This window comes from Oncorhynchus clarkii, chromosome 25, assembly GCF_045791955.1.
Source record: "Oncorhynchus clarkii lewisi isolate Uvic-CL-2024 chromosome 25, UVic_Ocla_1.0, whole genome shotgun sequence".
Taxonomy (NCBI): Eukaryota; Metazoa; Chordata; class Actinopteri; order Salmoniformes; family Salmonidae; genus Oncorhynchus; species Oncorhynchus clarkii.
The window spans coordinates 30,371,142-30,393,057 of record NC_092171.1 but is presented as its reverse complement, the minus strand read 5'-3'; the positions used below and the strand labels follow the sequence as shown (position 1 = coordinate 30,393,057).

Sequence of the window (21,916 nt, the reverse complement as noted above, 5' to 3'; positions counted from 1 at the left end):
GGTTAGAGAGAACTTAAATTTCCTGGCGGGGAAGTTGGTTTGCCGCAGTGAAGTGTAGAAATCCGCATGTGAATTTAGCTTTATTGTTAACCGTAAGTCACAAGACAAATTCCCCTTATCCTTTCGAATCCCACTGCTGATCCCGCCCGCCGCAAGTGCAGTGGCTCATACTCGCGCGCCCCGTACCCCCACCCGGTCAGGACGTTCATTCCCATATCTCTTTACCCCTAAAGATTTCCCCACATAATAGCAAATCTCACAGGACCGACGATCTTACAACATGGTAGGATAATATACTCTTCTAGTTGAGTGCTGAAACTACTCGTAGTTTCTAGTTGAGTGATGATTTTAACTTTTTGTAACTTTGTTGCAACATTGGGCAGTGTTCGACATTGGCTTGATTGCTTACGCACCAACGTTTTGATTGCTGGTTACAGTTCTACATTCCGCAGTGGTGCGCTATAGCTACAATGTTTGTTCTATATATATATATATATATATATATATATATATATATGATTTCGTTTGTAAAATCAGTTCCAATTTAGGATTGTTACAGGGCCTGCATCCCCAGGCGGCCATTTTAACCTAATTATAGCGCAGTCCGCTATCTAACTAACGTTTCTCACTCTACCACTGACAGTTACCTTCATGATCTGAAAGTTTAGCCAAGTTGGCTTGCTAGCTAATAACATAGCTAGCTACCTGATAGCAATTATGTTTTCTACACGACAAGCTACCTTTAATGATTGGGACTATCTAACGTCAACTTGTAATGGTCTTGCCTGCCTCCTGTTTTGTTTGATTGCACTCAAGCCAATACGCCCATGCGGATTTCCACGCTTGTTTGACAGTGGAAACTAGCAAGCATTTGCAAGCCAATATTGTTCCCATAGGTACTGGTTTACTGTAGTGGGCCTAACCGACTAAACTCCACTATTTACAATATAGTTGAGTGGCGACTAGTGTGTGCGCACTGGAGCGCCGAAGTCACACAATTATTTCAGGACCCAAAAGACAAGTCTACAATTGCAGGCTATGCTTTGCGTGCTCAAATCAGTCGTTTTTGAAAACGTCATTTTGTGACGTCGTAGCTCCAGTCTGCCCATACTGATCGCACCTCAACACAACTCGTGGAGTTGAGTTTAATCGGATACCGTGGGCTTTGACACATGCACATGTTGCTATACACCAAGCGAGTTACCTGTCTCATTCACTGACGGTTGACAATGTGGTGGTCACTAACTAGTCACTGGTCAGCGAGTTTCGTGCACTCTTTTGATAGATTGAGAGTGGCTAATCAGCAGTCACCACTGTTGGAATGTCTTAATATTGCCACAGCTTGGCTTTCTGGTCCGATTGTCATCTTTAATAGAGAGAACACTTTGGCCAACTAACATAGCAGCCTATGTAGCCCAAAGGCCGGTAGATGGCGATATTGTTGATCCAAACGCATTTGTATGCAGTCGGTAATACACTCCTATACCCCTCCGTACCTAAAACGTTCTCCATTCAGGCTGACAAGTCTTCGATTTCCTCCATAACTACATTTACTGGCGACAAGACTGTTAAATATGTGTACTTTTTGAAACACCATTTCCACCACCATGCTAATGTTACATCCTGATGTTGCGCCCTGCTTTCAGCCAGAGTTAACTGACTGCTGCAAGCTAATTGGCTGAACGCTATTCGCAACATCCAGGACCAGCATTTCTAGGCGCATTAGCACTTAAGCATTGTGGTGGAAATTTGAGTCTCGTCAATAAAGTACGCATACTTTCCGTTTTTTAAATCTACTCCAGGACAAAAGAAAAAGGGTGAAATAAAAATAACAACAAATCTATGCCTTTGCAGCCTGAATCGATAATGTTTTAGGTACGAACCGGTCCGAGGGGAATATGAGTGTATTGCCGGCTGCATACAATGCTTTTGGACGGTAAAATGAAACCATCAATACGCCATCTGCTGGCCTTTAGCCTGCAGCCTATGCAAAATGACTCGGCATGGCGGTAGGTAGTGTCAGAGTGAAATGGTGTTGATTCATTGTGAGTGTCAAAGGAAAGAAAGGCTATGATCAATGCTGCAGTCACTCTGTCTGCATGACTACTGGTAGCTAGCTACATACTGTTTGTGTGAAGGTTTGAATTTCCAATGCCTTGTGAAGGAAAGCATTTCCCATCTCCATGCTGTTAGCTATAGGCCTAGCTTCAATGTCTACATCATAAATAAACAGTATGTCTTTGTGTTTACTAGCTATTGAAGAGGCAACAACAATAATCTAGGCTGCTATATCATCTGGTTCACATTTGAGTTCTAAATCACACCTTGAATGAACCTTGTATATCATCCTCCCCTCTTTCCACAGGCCTCAGGTGTCACTGTCAACGATGAAGTCATCAAGGTCTTCAATGACATGAAGGTCAGGAAGTCATCCTCTACCGAAGATGTAAAAAAGCGTAAAAAGGCTGTGCTGTTTTGCCTCAGCGATGACAAGAAGAAGATCATCGTAGAGGAGGGCAAGTGGATCCTCGTTGGTGACATTGGGGAGTCGGTGGACGATCCATACGCATGTTTCGTCAAGCTTTTACCGCTCAACGATTGCAGATATGGCTTATACGATGCCACATACGAAACAAAAGAATCCAAGAAAGAAGACCTGGTATTCATATTTTGGTAAGTTTGTACGTTGCCCTTTGTTAGTTTGAAAGGTGCAAAGCTGCTGTCAATAATGTTTCTTAAAAGCCTATATTCCCTAGCTTGGCTGGGGTGTCATTTGGTAGGTACCCTAGATCAGTGGCTGTGTCAACCACTGGTTCAATCGCTGGGATCGGACACCGAATTAGTCAATTCATATTAAGTGTTGTGCTGGAGGACCATAGCTTGGTGGTCCCTGCTATAAAAAGTTTGAGAAACAGAAACATTGCTGCTGCTTTCATTTGTGTGGTATGGATTACTATGGAATAAAGCCGTTATTAAGTCACTGTGTTTCCCACCTCATTCCAGGGCACCTGAGGGTGCGCCCTTGAAAAGCAAGATGATCTATGCTAGCTCTAAAGATGCCATTAAAAAGAAGTTCACAGGTAAGTGAAAATTGCTATATACAATCACTATTTCTGTTCTGTTTGACCTGATATTCAATGATCGTGTGGTTCAGTAATTTATTCGGGTGATGTCAGAATTTGCATAGTAAAAACTAGGCTATCTTATCAAAACTATCAAGTATTAATAACCACAAGTTATTTTCTTTTCGTATTCATGTTCTATGAAAGTGTCATGAATGTCAGTGTTGGCGTTTCAAATTTTTCAAAATACCATTTAATTTCTACCCTATTGATCCATTGAAAGTTTAGAGAAGAATGTGTGGGATCAAACAAAATTCCCCCAGACACCCCTGTCATTTTTGATAGTGCTTCCTTTAGTATTCAACACAACAGTATAAAACAGATGGGAATTAACTTGATATACTCGCCTTTGTTTTTCAGGTATCAAACACGAATGGCAAGTCAACGGATTAGACGACATCCAGGACCGCGCCACCCTGGCAGACAAGTTGGGGGGAAACGTGGTGGTATCACTCGAAGGGTTACCATTGTAAATGGAAAATACTACGTGCCATCTGGATTCCAGACGCTTTCATCTTAGCAGCTGTATCTATAGCATTTGAATCTAAAGGAATAGCTTTAGGCTTTTTTGGTCTGTATTTTTTCCACACAATGGAAGGAGATCTCATTAACATATGCGAAAGCCTACAAGTTATTTTGCCAGAACTTCTTCAACTTCTTTTTTTTTTTTTTTTTACCTTCAAGGAATGATCACACATCACAGGTTTTTCCAAAACAAATATGAACAGCAACGCTACACTACCTGAGATTAATAACACTCCCACAATAAAAACATTAAGATTAGCACTGTTTTTGCGTTCTTCGCCACTTAAACAATGATGACTAAATGCTCAGTAGCATAGGAAAATGTGAATGCTTTCTATAATGCCTTGACAGTCATATTCACTGCCTAGGTTACAGCTAATGGCAAGTATTTTGCACTCATGAGGTTTTCATATGACTGACTTATTTATTTACAATGTTCTATTTTATCCAATATGTTATTTGACATGGCAAAACACGTAATAGACTATGCATATACTAAGCACTTTGTTTATACACTACAAAAGTTGAGGCAAAAAGGTCAAGAAAAACTAAAGCATATCTGTATTTATGTTAACTAGATAGAGATGTTACCAGTTTTCATTCCTTTTATGCATATGGACAAGAACAGATCAGTATTTGACTGTTCAATTGCCGCCTTACTTTCATTTGAATGTACAGGACACCACAGTAAAAAGGGGGGTTGGTGCTTGCAGTTTTTTTTTACACTAAAATAAAGATATTTCAAATATATCAGTAAAGATGGCAATATGTGCATTTGGAGCCTTAAGTGGAACATTGTTTTAGAGATCAGGGCGAGGAGGTTGCCACTTTACAATAAAACCTTGTGGCAGATAACAGAAATATGTGTCTTTTGTTCTGTGTTGTCTGTCTGTGTGCATCTGTTCATCAGGAGGGCTGGGCAACAATAAAGAGATACGTGAAATAGAAACGATCTGGTCTACATGCTGTGTATTGGTTAATGTTTTATTCAATTAAACCGGATGCAGTGGGTGACTATTTTCTTGGCTCAGTTCAGAACAGTACAATGTTACGGAAAATTCAGATAGAAATATATTGTTTAGAATAGATAGCATTCTTTGTTGTGTAGAAGAGGGAATCATTTCACTTTTATAATTTCTGTGTAAGGTGGTTTCTCTGATGCTTTTTATATGTAATGTCTACAGTCTTATAAGGGAAGCCAAGCTAGTAAGGCTATTTCTGTAGGAGTACAGTAAACCATTCATGACCGATCATACTGTATGTCATGGTGAATTGGAGTACTGTCAACTGTTTTTTTATTTATTTAACTAGGCATTTGGTATTTTATTATTGCAAAAGCAGCAGTTACTCTTCCTGGGGTCCACACAAAATATGAAACATAATACAGAACATCATTAGACAAGGACAGAACTACATGTTTTAAATGCCACACGTAGCCTACATATCAATGTATACACACAAACAATCTAGGTCAAATAGGAAGAGGTGTGGTGCCGCGAGGTGTTACTTTATGTTTTTTGAAATCAGGTTTGCTGTTTATTAGAGCAATATGAGATGGTAGGAAGTTCCATGCAATAAGGGCTCTATATAATACTGTATGTTTTATTGAATTTGTTCTGGATTTGGGGGCTATGAAAAGAAGTCTGGTGGGATGTGTGTGTGTCAGAGCTGTCTGTAAGTTGACTATGCAAACTATTTGGGATTTTCAACCCAATGTTTCTTATAAAAAGAAGTGATGCAGTCAGTCTCTCAACACTTAGCCAATAGAGACTGGCATGCATAGTATTTAAATCAGCCCTCTGATTACAATTAAGAGCAAAACGTGCCGCTCTGTTCTGGGCCAGCTGGAGCTTAACTAGGTCTTTCCTTGCTCCACTGGACTACACGACTGGACAATAATCAAGATTAGACAAAACTAGAGCCTGCAGAACTTACTTTTTGGAGTGTCGTGTCAAAAAAGCAGAGCATCTCTTTATTACAGCTAGACCTCTCCCCATCTTTGCAACCATTGAATCTATATGTTTTGACCATGACAGTTTACAATCTAAGGTAACGCCAAGTAATTTAGTCTCCTCAACTTGTTCAACAGCCACACCATTCATTACCAGATTCAGCTTAGGTCTAGAACTTAAGGAATGATTTGTACCAAATACAATGCTCTTTAGTTTTAGAGATGTTCAGGACCAGTTTATTACTGGCCACCCATTCCAAAACAGAGTGCAACACTTTAAGGGTTTCAGTGACTTCCTTAGCTGTGGTTGCTGATGCATATATGGTTGAATCATCAGCATACATGGACACACATTCTTTGTTTAATGCCAGTGGCAGGTCATTGGTAAAAATAGAAAAGTGTAGAGGGCCTAGAGAGCTGCCTTGCAGTACACCACACTTTACATGTTTGACATTAGAGACACTTCCATTAAAGAAAACCCTTTGAGTTCTATTAGATAGATAGCTCTTAATCCACGATATGGCAGAGGTTGAAAAGCCATAGCACTTAAGTCTTTTCAACAACAGGCTATGGTCAATAATATCAAAGGTTGCACTGAAATATAACAGTACAGCTCCCACAATCTTCTTATTATCAATTTCAATCAATTTCAACCATCATTGATTGAACTACACTGACATCATTTGTGTCAGTGCAGTACATGTTGAGTGCCCTTCTCTATAAGCATGCTGAACATCTTTTGTTAATTTGTTTACAGAGAAATAGCATTGTATTTGGTCAAACACAATTTTTTCCAACAGTTTGCTAAGAGCTGGCAGCAAGCTTACAGGTCTGCTGTTAGAACCAGTAAAGGCTGCTTTACCACTCTTGGAGACCGAATTACGTTGTCTTCCCTCCAGACCTGAGGACAAAGACTCCTCTGGGCCCAGATTAAAAATATGACAGATAGGAGTGGCTGTATAGTCAGCCACCATCCTCAGTAGCTTTACATCTAAGTTGTCAATGCCAGGAGGTTTGTCATTATTGATTGTTAACTATTTTTCCACCTCTCCCACACTAACTTTACAAAATTCAAACTTACACAGCTTTTCTTTCATGATTTGTTTTTTTATGCATGAATATAATAAGTTTGCCCACTTTGCCAATGAAATAATCATTAAAATAATTGGCAACATTAAATGTTTTTTTGATGAATAAGCCATCTGATTCGATGAAAGATGGAGTTGAATTTGTCTTTCTGCCCATAATTTCATTGAAAGTACTCCAAAGTTTGTTTACATCCTTCTTTATATCATTGATCTTGGCTTCAAAATAGTTTCTTCTTCTTTTTGTTGAGTTTAGTCACATCATTTCTCAATTTGCAGTAAATAAGCCAGTCAGATGTACAGCCAGACTTATTAGCCACTCCTTTTGCCCCCCCCCCCCCCCCCCCATCTCTTTCAACCATACAGTTTTTCAATTCCTCATCAATCCATGGAGCCTTAACAGTTCTAACAGTCAGTTTCTTAACAGGTGCATGTTTATCAATAATTGCAAGAAGCAATTTCATAAATTCATCAATTGCAGAGTCTGGATGCTCCTCATTAATCACATCAGACCAACAAATATTGTTTAACTGACCAGCTAGTCAATTAAGAACAAATTCTTATTTTACAAACCCCGGACAAACCCTCCCCTAACCCGGACAGCGCTGGGAAAATTGTGCGCCGCCCTATGGGACTCCCAATCATGGCCGGTTGTGATACAGCCCGGAATTGAACCAGGGTCTCTAGTGACGCCTCTAGCACTTAGATGCAGGGCCTTAGACTGCTGTGCCACTCTGGAGCCAACTGTAATTTGAACATCTATAGATTAACTCATATTTGTAATTTATTTTATACAGCGATCTTTCAACCTTAACACTAATAGTACTGCAGCTTCCCGAATTAATGTAAGCTCTAAGTTTCAACGAACAGCCAGTCCAGTTGTTCCCTGTCCCTTCATTTGAGCAGGGCCGAGTGTTTCTAGGAGAGAGAGCAGACCGGTGTGTCTTCTACTGCAACTGGGCTGGGGGCCAGGCCTGCTGCTTGTTCCCTGTGGAGAATTTGATCTGCAGGCAGTGAGCAATCCTCTGCTGGTCAGAGCTATTTATGGCCAACACATGCTTTTGTGTCTTGTCGTCGTTGTCCACAAATGGCAAAACGGACAAGTTTCCAAAGAGCAACGAAAGGGAAGCCCTGTTAGAGGAGGAGAGCAGGCAGTTAGAGTACACACGCCCACTGCCCCTACCAAGAATGCATTTCACACTCAAGGAACAGAATAGGAGAGGAAAGAAAGGAATGGAAAAACATTGAAAAAATCCTTGAAGTATTATAAGATGTAACCCCTGTTTATGAGAACTATATACAGTTGAAGTCGGAAGTTTACATACACTTAGGTTGGAGTCATTAAAACTCAGTTTTCACAAATTTCTAGTTAACAACTATAGTTTTGGCAAGTTGGTTAGGACATCTACTTTGTGTATGACACAAGTTATTTTTCCAACAATTGTTTACAGACAGATTATTTCACTTATAATTCACTGTATCACAATTCCAGTAGGTCAGAAGTTTACATACACTAAATTGACTGTGCCTTTAAACAGCGTAGAAAATTGCAGAAAATTATGCTTTAGAAGCTTCTGATAGGCTAATTGACATAATTTGAGTCAATTGGAGGTGTACCTGTGGATATATTTCAAGGCCTACCTTCAAACTCAGTGCCTCTGTGCTTGACATCATGGGAAAATCAAAAGAAATCAGCCAAGACCTCAGAAAAAAATTGTAGACCTTCACAAGTCTGGTTCATCCTTGGGAGCAATTTCCAAATGCCTGAAGGTACCACGTTCATCTGTACAAACAATAGTACACACATAAACACCATGGGACCAAGCAGCCATCATACCGCTCAGGAATCCTAGAGATGTGTCTCCTAGAGATGAACGTACTTTGGTGCAAAAAGTGCAAATCAATCCCAGAACAACAGCAAAGGACCTTGTGAAGATGCTGGAGGAAACAGGTACAAAAGTATCAGTAAAACAGTTGGCCACAATGGCCATTGTTATGTTTGGAGGAAAAAGGGGGAGGCTTGCAAGCCGAAGAACACCATCCCAACCGTGAAGCACAGGGGTGGCAGCATCATGTTGTGGGGGTGCTTTGCTGCAGGAGGGACTGGTGCACTTCACAAAATAGATGGCATCATGAGGCAGGAAAAATTATGTGGATATATTGAATCAACATCAAGACATCAGTCTAGAAGATAAAGCTTGGTCGCACATGGGTCTTCCAAATGGATAATGATCCCAAGCATACTTCCAAAGTTGTGGCAAAATGGCCTAAGGACAACAAAGTCAAGGTATCGGAATGGTCATCACAAAGCCCTGACCTCAACCCTATAGAACATTTGTGGGCAGATCTGAAAAAGCGTGTGCGAGCAATGAGGCCTACAAACCTGACTCAGTTACACTAGCTCTGTCAGGAGGAATGGGCCAAAATTCACCTAACTTATGGTGGGAATCTTGTGGAAGGCTACCTGAAACATTTGACCCAAGTGAAGCAATTTAAAGGCGATGCTACCAAATACTAATTGAGTGGATGTAAACTTATGACCCACTGGGAATGTGATGAAAGAAATAAAAGCTGAAAGAAATAATTATCTCTACTATTATTCTGACATTTCACATTCTTAAAATGAAGTGGTGATCCTAACTGACTTAACAATGTCTACACTGTATTTCTGATCAATTTGATGTTATTTTCTTTTATTTTTTTATTTTTATTTTAATGGACAAAAAAACGTGCTTTTCTTTCAAAAACAAGGACATTTCTAAGAGACCCAAAACTTTTGAATGGTAGTGTATCTTTTTGAGAAAACAAAATTTTACTTTTGAAACAAAATCTCTTTCTCTGAGAAAAAGTATTAGCATAAAACAATATAACTCTCCCCCTTTTTTTTGCATACAATATAGCTAATTATTTGTATTATTTATTTTATAGTCTTTTTTGCTCATCTATATCAAGGATGCCAGAAATTTTGGAGGTGACTAAGTGTGTATGATGTATGTAACTATGATCATAATTCTGAATGACAATCTGTGCTGACTGGCTGTGCTCATCCTGTTTGCATGGACAATCTTTGTTGAGAGCAAGGAGAGGCCACTTTTTTATTTTCAGCTCACTTGTCCTGACATATTTTCTGAGTTGTCATGAAAGCACTTTGTTTAAAATATGTACAGTTGAAGACGGAAGTTTACATACACCTTAGCCAAATACATTTAAACTCAGTTTAACAATTCTTGACATTAAATCCTTGTAAAAATTCCCTGTCTTAATGTTGTAAATGACTATTGTAGCTGAAAATGGCTGATTTTTAATGGGATATCTACATAGGCATACAGAGGCCCATTATCAGAAACCATCACTACTGTGTTCCAATGGCACGTTGTGTTAGCTAACCCAAGTTTATCATTTTAAAAGGTTAATTGATCATTAGAAAACCCTTTTGCAATTATGTTAGCACAGCTGACAACTGTCATGCGGATTAAAGAAACAATAAAACTGGCCTTCTTTAGATGAGTTGAGTATTTATTTATTTAAAAAAATAAAAAATTAAAAAACTTTTATTTAACTAGGCAAGTCAGTTAAGAACAAATTCTTATTTTCAATGATGGCCTAGGAACAGTGGGTTAACTGCCTGTTCAGGGGCAGGATGACAGATTTGTACCTTGTCAGCTTGGGGATTTAAACTTGCAACCTTTCGGTTACTAATCCAACGCTCTAACCACTCTCTAACCGTATCTGGAGCATCAGTGTTTGTGGGTTCGATTACAGGCTCAAAATGGCCAGAAACAAAGAACTTTCTTCTGAAACTCGTTAGTCTATTTTTGTTTTCTGTGAAATGAAGGCTATTCCATACGAAAATTGGACAGAGGAACTCTAGCTAAAAAGCCAGCATCCTGGAGTTGCCTCTTCACTGTTGACGTTGAGACGGGGGTTTTGAGGGTTCTATTTAATGAAGCTATATATATATATATATAGACTCCCCTTTTTTCTACTGTGTTATTGACTTGTTAATTGTTTACTCCATGTGTAACTCTGTGTTGTCTGTTCACACTGCTATGCCTTATCTTGGCCAGGTCGCAGTTGCAAATGAGAACTTGTTCTCAACTAGCCTACCTGGTTAAATAAAGGTGAAATAAAAAAAAATAAAAAAATAAAGCTGCCAGTTGAGGACTTGTGAGGTGTCTGTTTCTCAAACTAGACACACTAGTGTTCTTGTCCTCTTGCTCAGTTTAAAAATATATATATTTCACCTTTATTTAACCAGGTAACCTAGTTGAGAACATGTTCTCATTTACAACTGTGACCTGGCCAAGATAAAGCAAAGCAGTGTGACAGAAACAACAACACAGAGTTACACATGGACTAAACAAGCGTACAGTCAATAACACAATAGAAAAAAAAAGAAAGTCTATATACAGTGTGTGTAAATGGCATGAGGAGGTAAGGCAATAAATAGGCCATAGTAGCAAAGTAATTACAATTTAGCAGATTAACACTGGAGTGATAGATGAGCAGATGATGTGCAAGTAGAGATACTGGTGTGCAAAAGAGCAGCAAAGTAAATAAAAACAATATGGGGATGAGGTAGGTAGATTGGGTGGGCTATTTACAGATGGACTATGTACATCTGCAGCGAGCGGTAGCTGCTCAGACAGCTGATGTTTAAAGTTAGTGAGGGAAATGTAAGTCTCCAGCTTCATCGATTTTTGCAATTCGTTCTAGTCACTGGCAGCAGAGAACTGGAAGGAATGGCGACCAAAGGTAGGTGTTGATCAGTGAGATATACCTGCTGGAGCGCATGCTACGGGTGGGTGTTGTTATCGTGACCAGTGAGCTGAGATAAGGCGGAGCTTTACCTAGCATAGACTTATAGATGACCTGGAGTCAGTGGGTCTGGCGACGAATATGTAGCGAGGGCCAGCCGACTAGAGCATACAGGTCGCAGTGGTGGGTGGTATAAGGCGCTTTGGTAACAAAACGGATGGCACTGTGATAGACTACATTCAATTTGCTGAGTAGAGTATTGGAAGCTATTTTGTAGATGACATCGCCGAAGTCGAGGATCGGTAGGGGGAGGCTTCTGTTGCCAGAAGGTCTGGACTGGGTACTGTCGCTGAACGCTCTGGACTGGGTACTGTCGCCGGACGCTCTGGACTGGGTACTGTCGCCGGACACTCTGGACTGCCGAGGCGCACTGTAGGCCTGGTGCGTGGTGCCGGTACTGGTGGTACCGGGCTGGTGACACGCACCTCAGGGCGAGTGCGGGGAGGAAGAACAGGGCGTACTGGACCCTGGAGGCGCACTGGAGGCCTGATGCGTGGTGCCGGTATTGGTGGTACCGGGCTGGTGACACGCACCTCAGGGTGAGTGCGGGGAGGAGGCACAGAATACACTGGACCGTGGAGACGCATTGGAGATCCAGAACATAGAGCTGTCTCAATACGTCCTGGCTGGATGCCCATTCTAGCCCGGCAAATGCGCGGAGCTGGAATAAACAAGAGTGCTGACATGCAACTACACATAGACAATAACCCACAAAAAACAAAATGGAAAATGGCAACCTAAATAGGATCCCCAATCAGGGACAACGATAAACAGCTGCCTCTGATTGGGAACCAATTCAGGCCACCATAGACCTACATTTCCCTAGACAAACCAAAACCCCATAGATATACAAAAAACCCTAGACAGGACAAAAAAACACACATACCACCCTGTCACACCCTGACCTAACCAAAATAATAAAGAAAACAAAGATCAGGTCAGGTCGTGACATTAACAATGTCTACACTGTATTTCTGATCAATCTGATTTTATTTTAATGGACAAAAAATGTGCTTTTCCTTCAAAAACAAGGACATTTCTAAGTGACCACAAACTTTTGAACGGTAGTGTAGGCGTCACAATTATTGCCACCCGATTTGTCATACTTTGTGCACCCTTCCCTTGCTAGGATAACAGCACTGAGCCCTTTTCAATGTTTTATGAGATTGGAGAACACATTGGGAGGGATTCATTCCTCCATACAGAAGCAGGAAATCATGGCAGGCCCCAATACAGTTCATTAAGCTCAGATGAACTTAAGAAAGTAGAATGTTAATGCAGATTTTATTTTGTTTTATTTTATTTATAACAATCTTAAGGGTGCCAATCATTTTGACACCTAATATTTGTTGTATTCTTTTGTATTACTTGTTAAACAAAATATATTTCTCTAAGCAATTGTATTAGTGTAAAGTAATATAATTTCCACATTTATTTTAGCCTACAATGTAGCTCAGTATTTGTCATTTTTATTTGATACAGTTTTTTGCTCATCTTTATCAAGGCTACCAATCATTTTGGAGGTGACTGTAGAGTCAAACCTAGAAGTGAAACAAAACATCAGCGATGTAATGATGAAAGGGCATACATACTACAGTATCTAGTTGTGTGGATCAAACGGCAATGTATCGTTATGAAGCAATAAGGTGTTGTTACAGTTCTGCACCATGTCAAAACATGTTTCTCAATTTATAAGGATTGCAAAATAGAACAACAACAAGCCTTGTTGATGCTGTGATAAAGTTACACTCACGTCTAGAATTGAAGCGATCCATTACATTGTTTGTGCGTGTTTTGTATAATTGCATCAAATCACAGAAATACACAATACATGTTTTGTAGTTAATATAATGAATATTTAAGATATTACTTTCAAGGTAAGAAAACGGAAAGATTTAATGAAGTTTATTACATGGTAATAACATGGCATCATACCAACACTCGCGGACTGTTTATCACCGTGTGAGTTTTGTGCCATCTAGTGGTTGTTATAATATATACATGCCAAAGCTTTATGTATGTCAACAAATTGTAGTCGGCACACAGAACAAAGTTCATACCACAACTGTGCCTCCAAGACAAGTTGTAGACTCGCCTCTTACCCCCTTTGCTTAATGCTGTCCAGTATATATTTTTCCTTCTGTTTCCCCCCTTTCACACCCAGCTAATGCAATTACAAAGACAACAGAACTAATATAATTTGAGGTCAGCTGTTGTGGACTGTCAGATTGTCGTTTATAACCATCATATTTAAAAATACATATTCTGCCAAGTGTTAGGTAGAGAAGCAGATCAGTAGCCAGAAGATATTCTATTCCACTATATTCTTACAAAATATTAGTTTAATTGATTTTGATGTAGCTATGGTAGCTATGGTAGCTATTGCACACATATGCACGCGTACACACACAAAAACACAAATTAATTAGGGAAAAAGTCATGAAATGCTAAGAATGATGGAAAACCTTTTGCTCAGTTGGATCTATCCATAGACCTGCCTAATCAATGTTTAAACCTTTAAAATAGTTTTGTGAATGTGGTGGGATGAAATTGTAAGAGTGAAAATATTTGTAAGGGCCATTAGTACCAGTAAAGTGGCTACTATTGGCCCCACTTGGAGGTTTGGATTGAAAGCTCCACGTTTTATCATCCCCACTGCGGCCTCGTCACGTGACGTCACACGACTTCCTCACTACTCCACCCGCAGCAGCCATGATGGTAGGTGTTATTCACAATTTACTCTAGCTAGCTAACCTTATTGTTTTATGTGTGCAGTCATCTGACACAGACACATTCATCAGTAAACGATGCTTACGGTAATGTAAACGGTAATGTGGCTAACGCATGTTGTCTTGTGCCGTCGTCTTCTGTTTAACGTTACCTAGCAAGAAGGGCTGGACGATGGTCCCGATTTCCTCTCGGAGGAGGACAGAGGAGTAAGTTTTTTTCTTCTTCTTAGATTTAAAAAAATATTTATCTTATTTGTCTCTGGTCGTAACAGTTAACTAGATTAGCTATTTGCTTTATTTGTATTCTGCAGTAATTACTTATTGCATGATCTGATCAGCTGTTAGACAGGTGACAACTGACGTCAAATTGGTTGAATAGCTAACGTTAGGCTAAGTTAGCTACAGTAGTCAGTTTGACCACATCAGAAGTCAGTTGACTTCCTAGCTGGCCAGCAACTGTTACAATCCAGTAGGTAGCGCCCTCTTGTTAATTGTGAACATACGTAACCTTATTTTAACATCTCAAATAAGAAGTATATTGCCATTGCTAACTAGTAGCACACCCATCTAACTATGCACATGTATTAGCTTTCTGCTATTGTTTTGCTGGCTAGTTTGCAAGCTAAGCTAGGAAGTGCACAGCCATCATTTGACAGAGCTAACTAGCCGTTATGTAATTGTTGTGTCCTGTTGGAGCATTAGCTATGTAACTAGCAGGCATTGCATGATTGCCATTCTGTTCATTCATTCAGAATGCTGAGCAATATTGTGCTAGCTTGCTAGTATAATTGGATAACAACAACATGACTTACCTTAGTAGGCAAACAAATGAGGAAGACTACTGTCAACATTAGTTTAAAGATTCACATACCGTCTCATTTGTATTTTGGTATATCCCTCTCCTCCAAAAGGGGAAAAGCAAACAGTAGAGTCTTGCTATATCTATCATCTCTTCTGTGGAATGTAGCCAGCTTTAGTTGTGGGGAATGGTGATTTTTGTCATTGGCTTGTCACTAAATACAATATCTATTACAATATTTTACAGCCTAGGGCAGTCAATGTTGACCTCCAAACTGATGCAACACTCCAGGTGGACATATCTGATGCATTAAGTGAGCGGGACAAGGTTAAGTTTACTGTCCATACTAAGGTAAGAGAGTTTGTCCATTTGTCAATATTTCTTCCTGTTTGCCCTGACACTTGGCACATAAAATGGCAATAACACAGATAAAACAATGAGACAGACATTTCACTGGATGTATAAATGTGAAGCATCCGCTTGGCCGGCAGTGGGAGAAGATGGAACGAGATGGATTTTGGACTACATTTTGATAATTTTCTCATCGATGAAACATTTGATCTCAATTCAGTTTTCTGTTCCCAAAACTGGAATCTGTTATGAACAGAGTGCACCAAGTTATGTAGACTTTACCCGTTGCAAAAGTTTAAAAAATTGCGTTGTTTAGAAGGAGTGCGATGGCGAATGGGGTTATTTCACACACACACTGCAAAGAGTAGGCGTTCCCTAACGGAAACATGCAAATGCATGCTAGAACGCACCAATAGGATCTCGCTTGTTCCCATTAGAAACGACAGGCTGTGGTCTCTTGGTTTAGTTATACAAATCTTGGCAATAATGTGCGTTTCTCTGGCTGTCTGAATTGAGACAGATGTCACATGACTTGCAAATATGTTCCTCCCCAGCAGTTGTGTTATCGCCACATTCATTTTGTCTTCTGAATCCTAGTGTGCATGTATGCAAAATATGCTTTGTTGAAGTCATGGAATGAAAATTAAGATCTGTGCATGATCACATTCCACTCCATTTTCAATGCAGAGAGAATTCCAGTAGTCATTACCTTACACTTTCAGTGTAACCTCATAATGTCATGGGTTTATGTTTTTACGGCAACTTTTATCATGTTGCAAGGACTCTTGTGAAGGAAGGAATTCAATCATGATTGAAGGGGGTTAACCGTTGCCTTGACACTTCAGATCATTCTGATCCAGATCGTCTGGCTTTCCCCTTTTATTGAGCTGCACATTCTAATTGGCAGAAAGATATTTTTAGAAGAGCCATAGATATGCCATACTCTATTCGGCTATTATTTTCAGTAGAATTTGTTCCACTAGTGACCAATTCCCCTTGGACTGCTGCGCAGAAGAAATATGAGCCTGTGCAGAGAAGCACAAGATTCAACTTTCTACAGTTTTCCCCTTCAGTTAATACTATCATCGTTTCATTCTACTGTGGGAACTATGATTGAATAAACGCAGTATTAGCCACTTTCAATGTAATATAGCTAAACAAAACAAACTATGCAAGATTTAGTTTGCAAAACTAACTGTGCAAGATATTTTCTTGTAGGCAGAGCGCATTGGAGTAGGAGCATTGACAGGCACGGCTCAGGTCCATACTATACTTTGTCTGATTCTCTGTAATAATTGTATGGGAATAATAATGAATATTATTTTGTAAAGTGGTTTCTTGCACCAAACACATTTTCAGTCACCTCCTTGTCTGAAGGACAAGTGGATAAATAGGTTAATATCAAGCCCTGCATGTTTTTTTTGTGTTTTTTTTTCAAAGTCTCATGGACTGTAGGCATTGTAGACCACACATTGGCTGCTACTATAGGCTGAATGAGAGAACAGCTATTTCCATGTTAAAATGTTATGGGATGTGTTTTTCTCCATTGTCTTTGATGGTAGGCCACTCTGGTAGGCCTATATTATGATCAAATAGCCACAGTAGCTTACTTCGCCACTGTTAATACTGTTACTTAAAGCGGGTACACCCTCTGTTCACAGTAAACGCGTGCCGGAAATTGCACAGAATTTTCACAACGGTCAAGTTTGTGCTCAGCAGACCTGAAATTTGCTCAGTGCAAAAAAAAAAAAAAACAATGTTAGTGACATCTGATTTCTACTGTTTTGTTTCCCAGAGCACTCTTCCTAACTTCAAGCAGAATGAGTTTTCAGTGGTGCGGCAGCATGAGGAGTTCATCTGGCTTCATGACTCCTTTGTGGAAAATGAGGAGTATGCAGGCTACATTGTAAGTACTGAGCTCCATCAGAGATACTATGTGGTTGAGTCCCAAATGGCACCCTATAAAGTAGTGCACTATATAGGGAATAGGGTGCCATTTTGGGATGTTTTGGCTTTCAGGATAAGTACATAAACTTAGTGTTTTGTAAAACAATGTAATTATGAATTGTCAATCCCCTTTCTTATTCAAACTCCTTGGTTCCATGCAGTAATGAACTTAGCAAGATGTTAAATTTCAAACACTGTACTGATTCAAGTGTTGATTCCCCATAGATTCCCCCAGCCCCTCCAAGACCTGACTTTGATGCCTCCAGAGAGAAGTTACAGAAACTAGGGGAAGGTGAAGGTTCCATGACCAAGGAAGAGTTCACCAAAATGAAACAGGAACTTGAAGCGTGAGTGATTTAGAGTTCATGGACGGGTTCATTAGGGCACATTGTGTTTCTTATTTGACAAGTTCAGATAGTACTACAATGTTTTAGTGTTTTCTTCAATTTTGTTCAAACTGAACATGTTGCTCTGACATTGTTTTTGTGTTTCAGTACAGTGGTTTGGTTGGGATAATTTGGTGTTATGAATACTATTGGTAATATCTAGGCTATGTCTGTGTGTTTCAGCGAATACTTGGCTATCTTCAAGAAGACAGTGGCGATGCATGAAGTGTTTCTTTGCCGTGTGGCTGCGCATCCTGTTTTGAGGAAAGACTTGAACTTCCATGTGTTTTTAGAGTACAACCAAGATGTAAGTGGGGCCATAATGACCAAGTTAGGATTTTGGAGACGATTGTTGCTGTGGAGATGTTCTTAGACAAGCTCTCTCTCGTTTTCATGAACTTTAGATAACTCAAAAGGTTAGTTGGATGTGCCTGAAAACATTAGAATATGTCATTCCCTTACCATGTCTTAGTTTTATCATTGTCATTTTGTCCTTACCTTTTGTTCACAGCTAAGTGTACGAGGCAAAAACAAGAGGGAGAAGATGGAAGATTTCTTCAAGAATGTGGTGAAGTCTGCAGACGGTGTGTTAGTGGCAGGGGTGAAGGTGAGTTGGTTCGCTTTTCTATGTAAACCATTCGTCCACTCTTCTATGTAAATCCATTCAGCCAAGCAAATGGGTATTGAACTTGCTTTGAGTTGTATATTATAATGAAGGCACAACATAAGCATTTCACGACTTAAACAATGTTTAAAAAACATTGTTCGCATCATGAATGGTGCTCACATTTGTGTAAACAAATTTGACAAATGCATTTCTTCCGATTTGTATTATTTCTAACAGTTATTACTTGTATAAAGTTTGATGTGATTGTCTTTTGGATTTCAGGATGTAGATGATTTCTTTGAGCATGAGAAGACATTCCTTTTAGAGTACCATAATCGTGTCAAAGATGCCTCCGCCAAATCTGATAGAATGATCAGGTCTCACAAAAGTAAGTCTCCTCTGTCGCATAATCTCCACGTGCTAGGTAAGCTTTTTGCTATATACATGGATTTTAATCAGTTACTGAGAATGAGATTGATTTGAGTAATTCCAATTGAAAGTGTTGAAATGCATTTTTTTTTGTGAACTGTGAGTTGGTCTGAGTCACTTTAGGTATTATGTTTTAATGTTTGTGGAAACCAGCCTGTCTGTTTGTCCATGTGCTGTACATTGTATTTTACGTCTATTTTTTTGTTTTATATTAATTTGCTGACAAATATGGAAATGGGTAAGTTGTACGTTGATGTGTAGTTGGATCAGTCAGTCTTAAAGTATTGGGGATGACAGCCGACTTATTTCGAAACTTTGTCATGTTCCATTTGTTTAAAAAAAATATAGATTTAAATGATGAGGACAATATCTTGTATATATCCTAACAGGTAAGAGCCATGTCTTTAGTTTCGCGAATGAAAAGTTTGGCAAAGCTTCAGGATAAAATTTCACTCATAAATATATAGTCGTCTGTCATTCCCATGGATCAGTCATGTCTTAAAGTCCGGTAAGAACTTTTATGTATTGTAATATACTTCATTTCCACAACATTAAAACGTGATACTATATTAGAAAAGTGACTCACTGCGAATTTGAAAATGTCCAGCTGCAGATATTATTTTCTAAAAGATCTATGCTTGCATTTTGTTCAATGCATTTTGTACATGATTGACAGACCGTCTGTGTTTATGAGTACGGGGGTTTAGGTGTTATGTAATCTAAAGTTGTGTTCTTATGTTGCAGGTGCTGCAGATGATATCAATAGAATTGCCTCCACACTGTACACTTTAGGAACCCAGGACTCCACAGATGTGTGCAAGTATGGAACTAAATTATTTGTCCTTTTCTCCCCATATATTGTTTGGTGCCAAAAAGCTTTGATCCAACTGTAACTCAAATGCAACCCACTGTTTTCCAGATTTTTCTTGAAAGTCTCTGAACTGTTTGAGAAAACACGGGTATGTTTTTTTTTTGCCTGGTCTTTTGATTCTATGTATCACACAATTGTTGTGTACTAGCAATGTTCACTGAAGTTAATAACTAGGCCTATATTCACTACATGTCAAGTAGCTTCATCTAGCAGCTGCAATGCAAATTCGCATCAATGACAAAAGGAGTTTTGTCTGAAGTCTCACATTTCTGTTGGTGTCCTTCCTCTACAGAAAATAGAGGCTCGAGTGGCTGCGGATGAGGACCTGAAACTTGCAGACTTACTGAAGTATTACCTCAGGGAGTCGCAAGCTGCTAAGGTACAATATCTAACTTGACCCTGCTTTTTTTTTTATCATCAAACAATTATGATCAGATACGCTGGTCTGTTATCAGAGGTAGTATCTGCGCATTTCCTGAAGAAACGTCTCCTCAATCTCCATATGTTTGCATTTGTTGGTATTGATGGATTTTCCATCAGACAGTGTAGTGTTTATTATTATTAATGTGCAAAATGGAATCTGCTGTTTCTTTCTTAAGGATCTGTTGTACAGACGAGGGAGGGCCCTGGTTGATTATGAGAACGCAAACAAAGCTCTGGACAGAGCCAGGGCAAAGAACAAAGATGTGCTTCAGGCAGAGACCAGCCAGCAAGTGTGCTGTCAGAAGTTTGAGAAAATCTCAGAGTCTGCAAAGCAAGGTACTTTATCCACTCGCATTTATATCTTTTTATACTTGTTTAAGAGTATTAACAATACATTTTAATACTTTTCCAAAAATTATTCCTCCCTGTTGAAAATTAAATCAGAGTCCCAGGTTTTGCATATAAGAGAAGCTAAACCAGATTCATGGATGTAGAGAAGTTAATCTGATAACGTTCTCTTTATTCCGGAGTACAGAGCTCATAGACTTCAAGACAAGACGAGTAGCAGCCTTCAGAAAGAACTTGGTGGAACTTGCTGAACTGGAACTCAAACATGCTAAGGTCATTTTGCATTACACATGGTTGTCTATTAAGACAGCCTAAACTGGTGCCTGTGCTTAGTAAAAGGCTGAACCTCTTTCTCTTTCTCCACAGGGTAATTTACAATTATTGCAAAGCTGTCTCGGAGTCCTCAAAGGAGACACTTAGGTCTTTGCTGAAGGTTCACTGTACAGGGCTTTCCCCCGCTTTGGCCTGATCTTCACTGTGAAGATGGAAGAAAGAGCATATCTGGGGTCAGTTTGTTTTCAGGATGCCTGTTCGTAGTCATCACTACTACCAGAGACACCAAACTCCCTCCACAACCCACACTAAAAGCGTGAGGAAGCCAGTGTGGAATACCTGCAAAATCCACACAGCACATGAATCTATAACTTTGTTTAATCACGTCAACTTTTTAATTGTTAACAATCATCGTTCTCGATGGGAATCTTCTCCCAATCTATATCATGTCTGTCCAGATGTATTATTTGTTATTATTTTACTTAGAGTAATTGTTGAGGGCAATAGTTTCAGTAAAACTTTTCTGTGATGCTGCTCAGTTACTTTGTTCAAGATGAGCTGATTGTTACTATTATTAAAATGTATTGTCACTAAAAGCCTTGTAAATGTTGTATTAGTTCTTACTGTACTGCTAATGATCAAAACGATCTTTACTAATACTTTTGTTTTGTTATTTTATACAAATCCTGTTATTTTTCATTCCAGACAAGTAATGCTTCAATATGTTTGCCTTAATGTAGATTAATCCTATCAAGTATTGTAAAAAAAAAAAAAGAAGAAAAAAAAGAAAGAAAAAAAAAAAGACCATAAATGGATAAGGTTGTTTTTGTTTCCCCCCAGATTTCTTTAAAGTGCTCTGTATATGAATGTTTTTTTCACTCTGTGACCAAAGCTTCCATTTATGTAGATGGAGAAATGCTGATAATTATGATAAAAAATTATGAAAATAGTAATAAATTATACTATTTACCTTAGAACCATTGTGAACATAATTTCATCCAATGTTTTGAGCAGACTCTGTTTATCTGTCTAGTTGTAATCCTTTCAGTTCTGTAGCGTTTATGACCCTGAGAAACATGGAAGAAAAGCCAGGGGAAGCCAATGGAAAATGTCCTTCAATATCATATTATACTCGGTATCAACTGTTCATATTAAGGTTGAATAAAAAAAAGATGGCCACTTTTCAAACCGCTTGTAATAGGCTTCTTTCACCCTGGAAATGTGTAGTGTTTTAGAGGGGGGGCATTTCATA

General features: G+C 39.2%; 2 protein-coding genes across 2 annotated transcripts; both read left to right on the top strand.

Moving 5' to 3' along the window:
- Positions 1 to 103: 103 nt before the first annotated feature.
- On the top strand, positions 104 to 4,661 carry LOC139383505 (cofilin-2). Its single transcript, XM_071128063.1, has 4 exons — positions 104 to 283; positions 2,366 to 2,673; positions 3,004 to 3,080; positions 3,483 to 4,661. The coding sequence occupies exons 1-4, from the start codon at positions 281 to 283 to the stop codon at positions 3,593 to 3,595; spliced, it is 501 nt and encodes a 166-aa protein (XP_070984164.1). The 5' UTR covers positions 104 to 280; the 3' UTR covers positions 3,596 to 4,661.
- A 9,500-nt stretch (positions 4,662 to 14,161) lies between these two features.
- Positions 14,162 to 21,586, top strand: LOC139383487 (sorting nexin-6). Its single transcript, XM_071128045.1, has 14 exons — positions 14,162 to 14,219; positions 14,387 to 14,437; positions 15,276 to 15,380; positions 17,176 to 17,286; positions 17,553 to 17,674; positions 17,897 to 18,020; positions 18,225 to 18,320; positions 18,603 to 18,708; positions 19,494 to 19,569; positions 19,669 to 19,708; positions 19,913 to 19,999; positions 20,220 to 20,379; positions 20,579 to 20,664; positions 20,758 to 21,586. Exons 1-14 carry the CDS (start codon positions 14,214 to 14,216, stop codon positions 20,809 to 20,811), a joined length of 1,224 nt encoding a protein of 407 aa, XP_070984146.1. The 5' UTR covers positions 14,162 to 14,213; the 3' UTR covers positions 20,812 to 21,586.
- The last annotated feature ends 330 nt before the right edge of the window (positions 21,587 to 21,916 follow it).

Excerpts from the sequence above, each read along its gene's own strand:
- LOC139383505 (XM_071128063.1), top strand. Across the intron at positions 2,674-3,003 it reads GACCTGGTATTCATATTTTG|GGCACCTGAGGGTGCGCCCT; the intron begins GTAAGTTTGTAC and ends ACCTCATTCCAG. Across the intron at positions 3,081-3,482 it reads CATTAAAAAGAAGTTCACAG|GTATCAAACACGAATGGCAA; the intron begins GTAAGTGAAAAT and ends TTTGTTTTTCAG.
- LOC139383487 (XM_071128045.1), top strand. Across the intron at positions 18,321-18,602 it reads TGTTAGTGGCAGGGGTGAAG|GATGTAGATGATTTCTTTGA; the intron begins GTGAGTTGGTTC and ends TTTGGATTTCAG. Across the intron at positions 18,709-19,493 it reads AATGATCAGGTCTCACAAAA|GTGCTGCAGATGATATCAAT; the intron begins GTAAGTCTCCTC and ends CTTATGTTGCAG.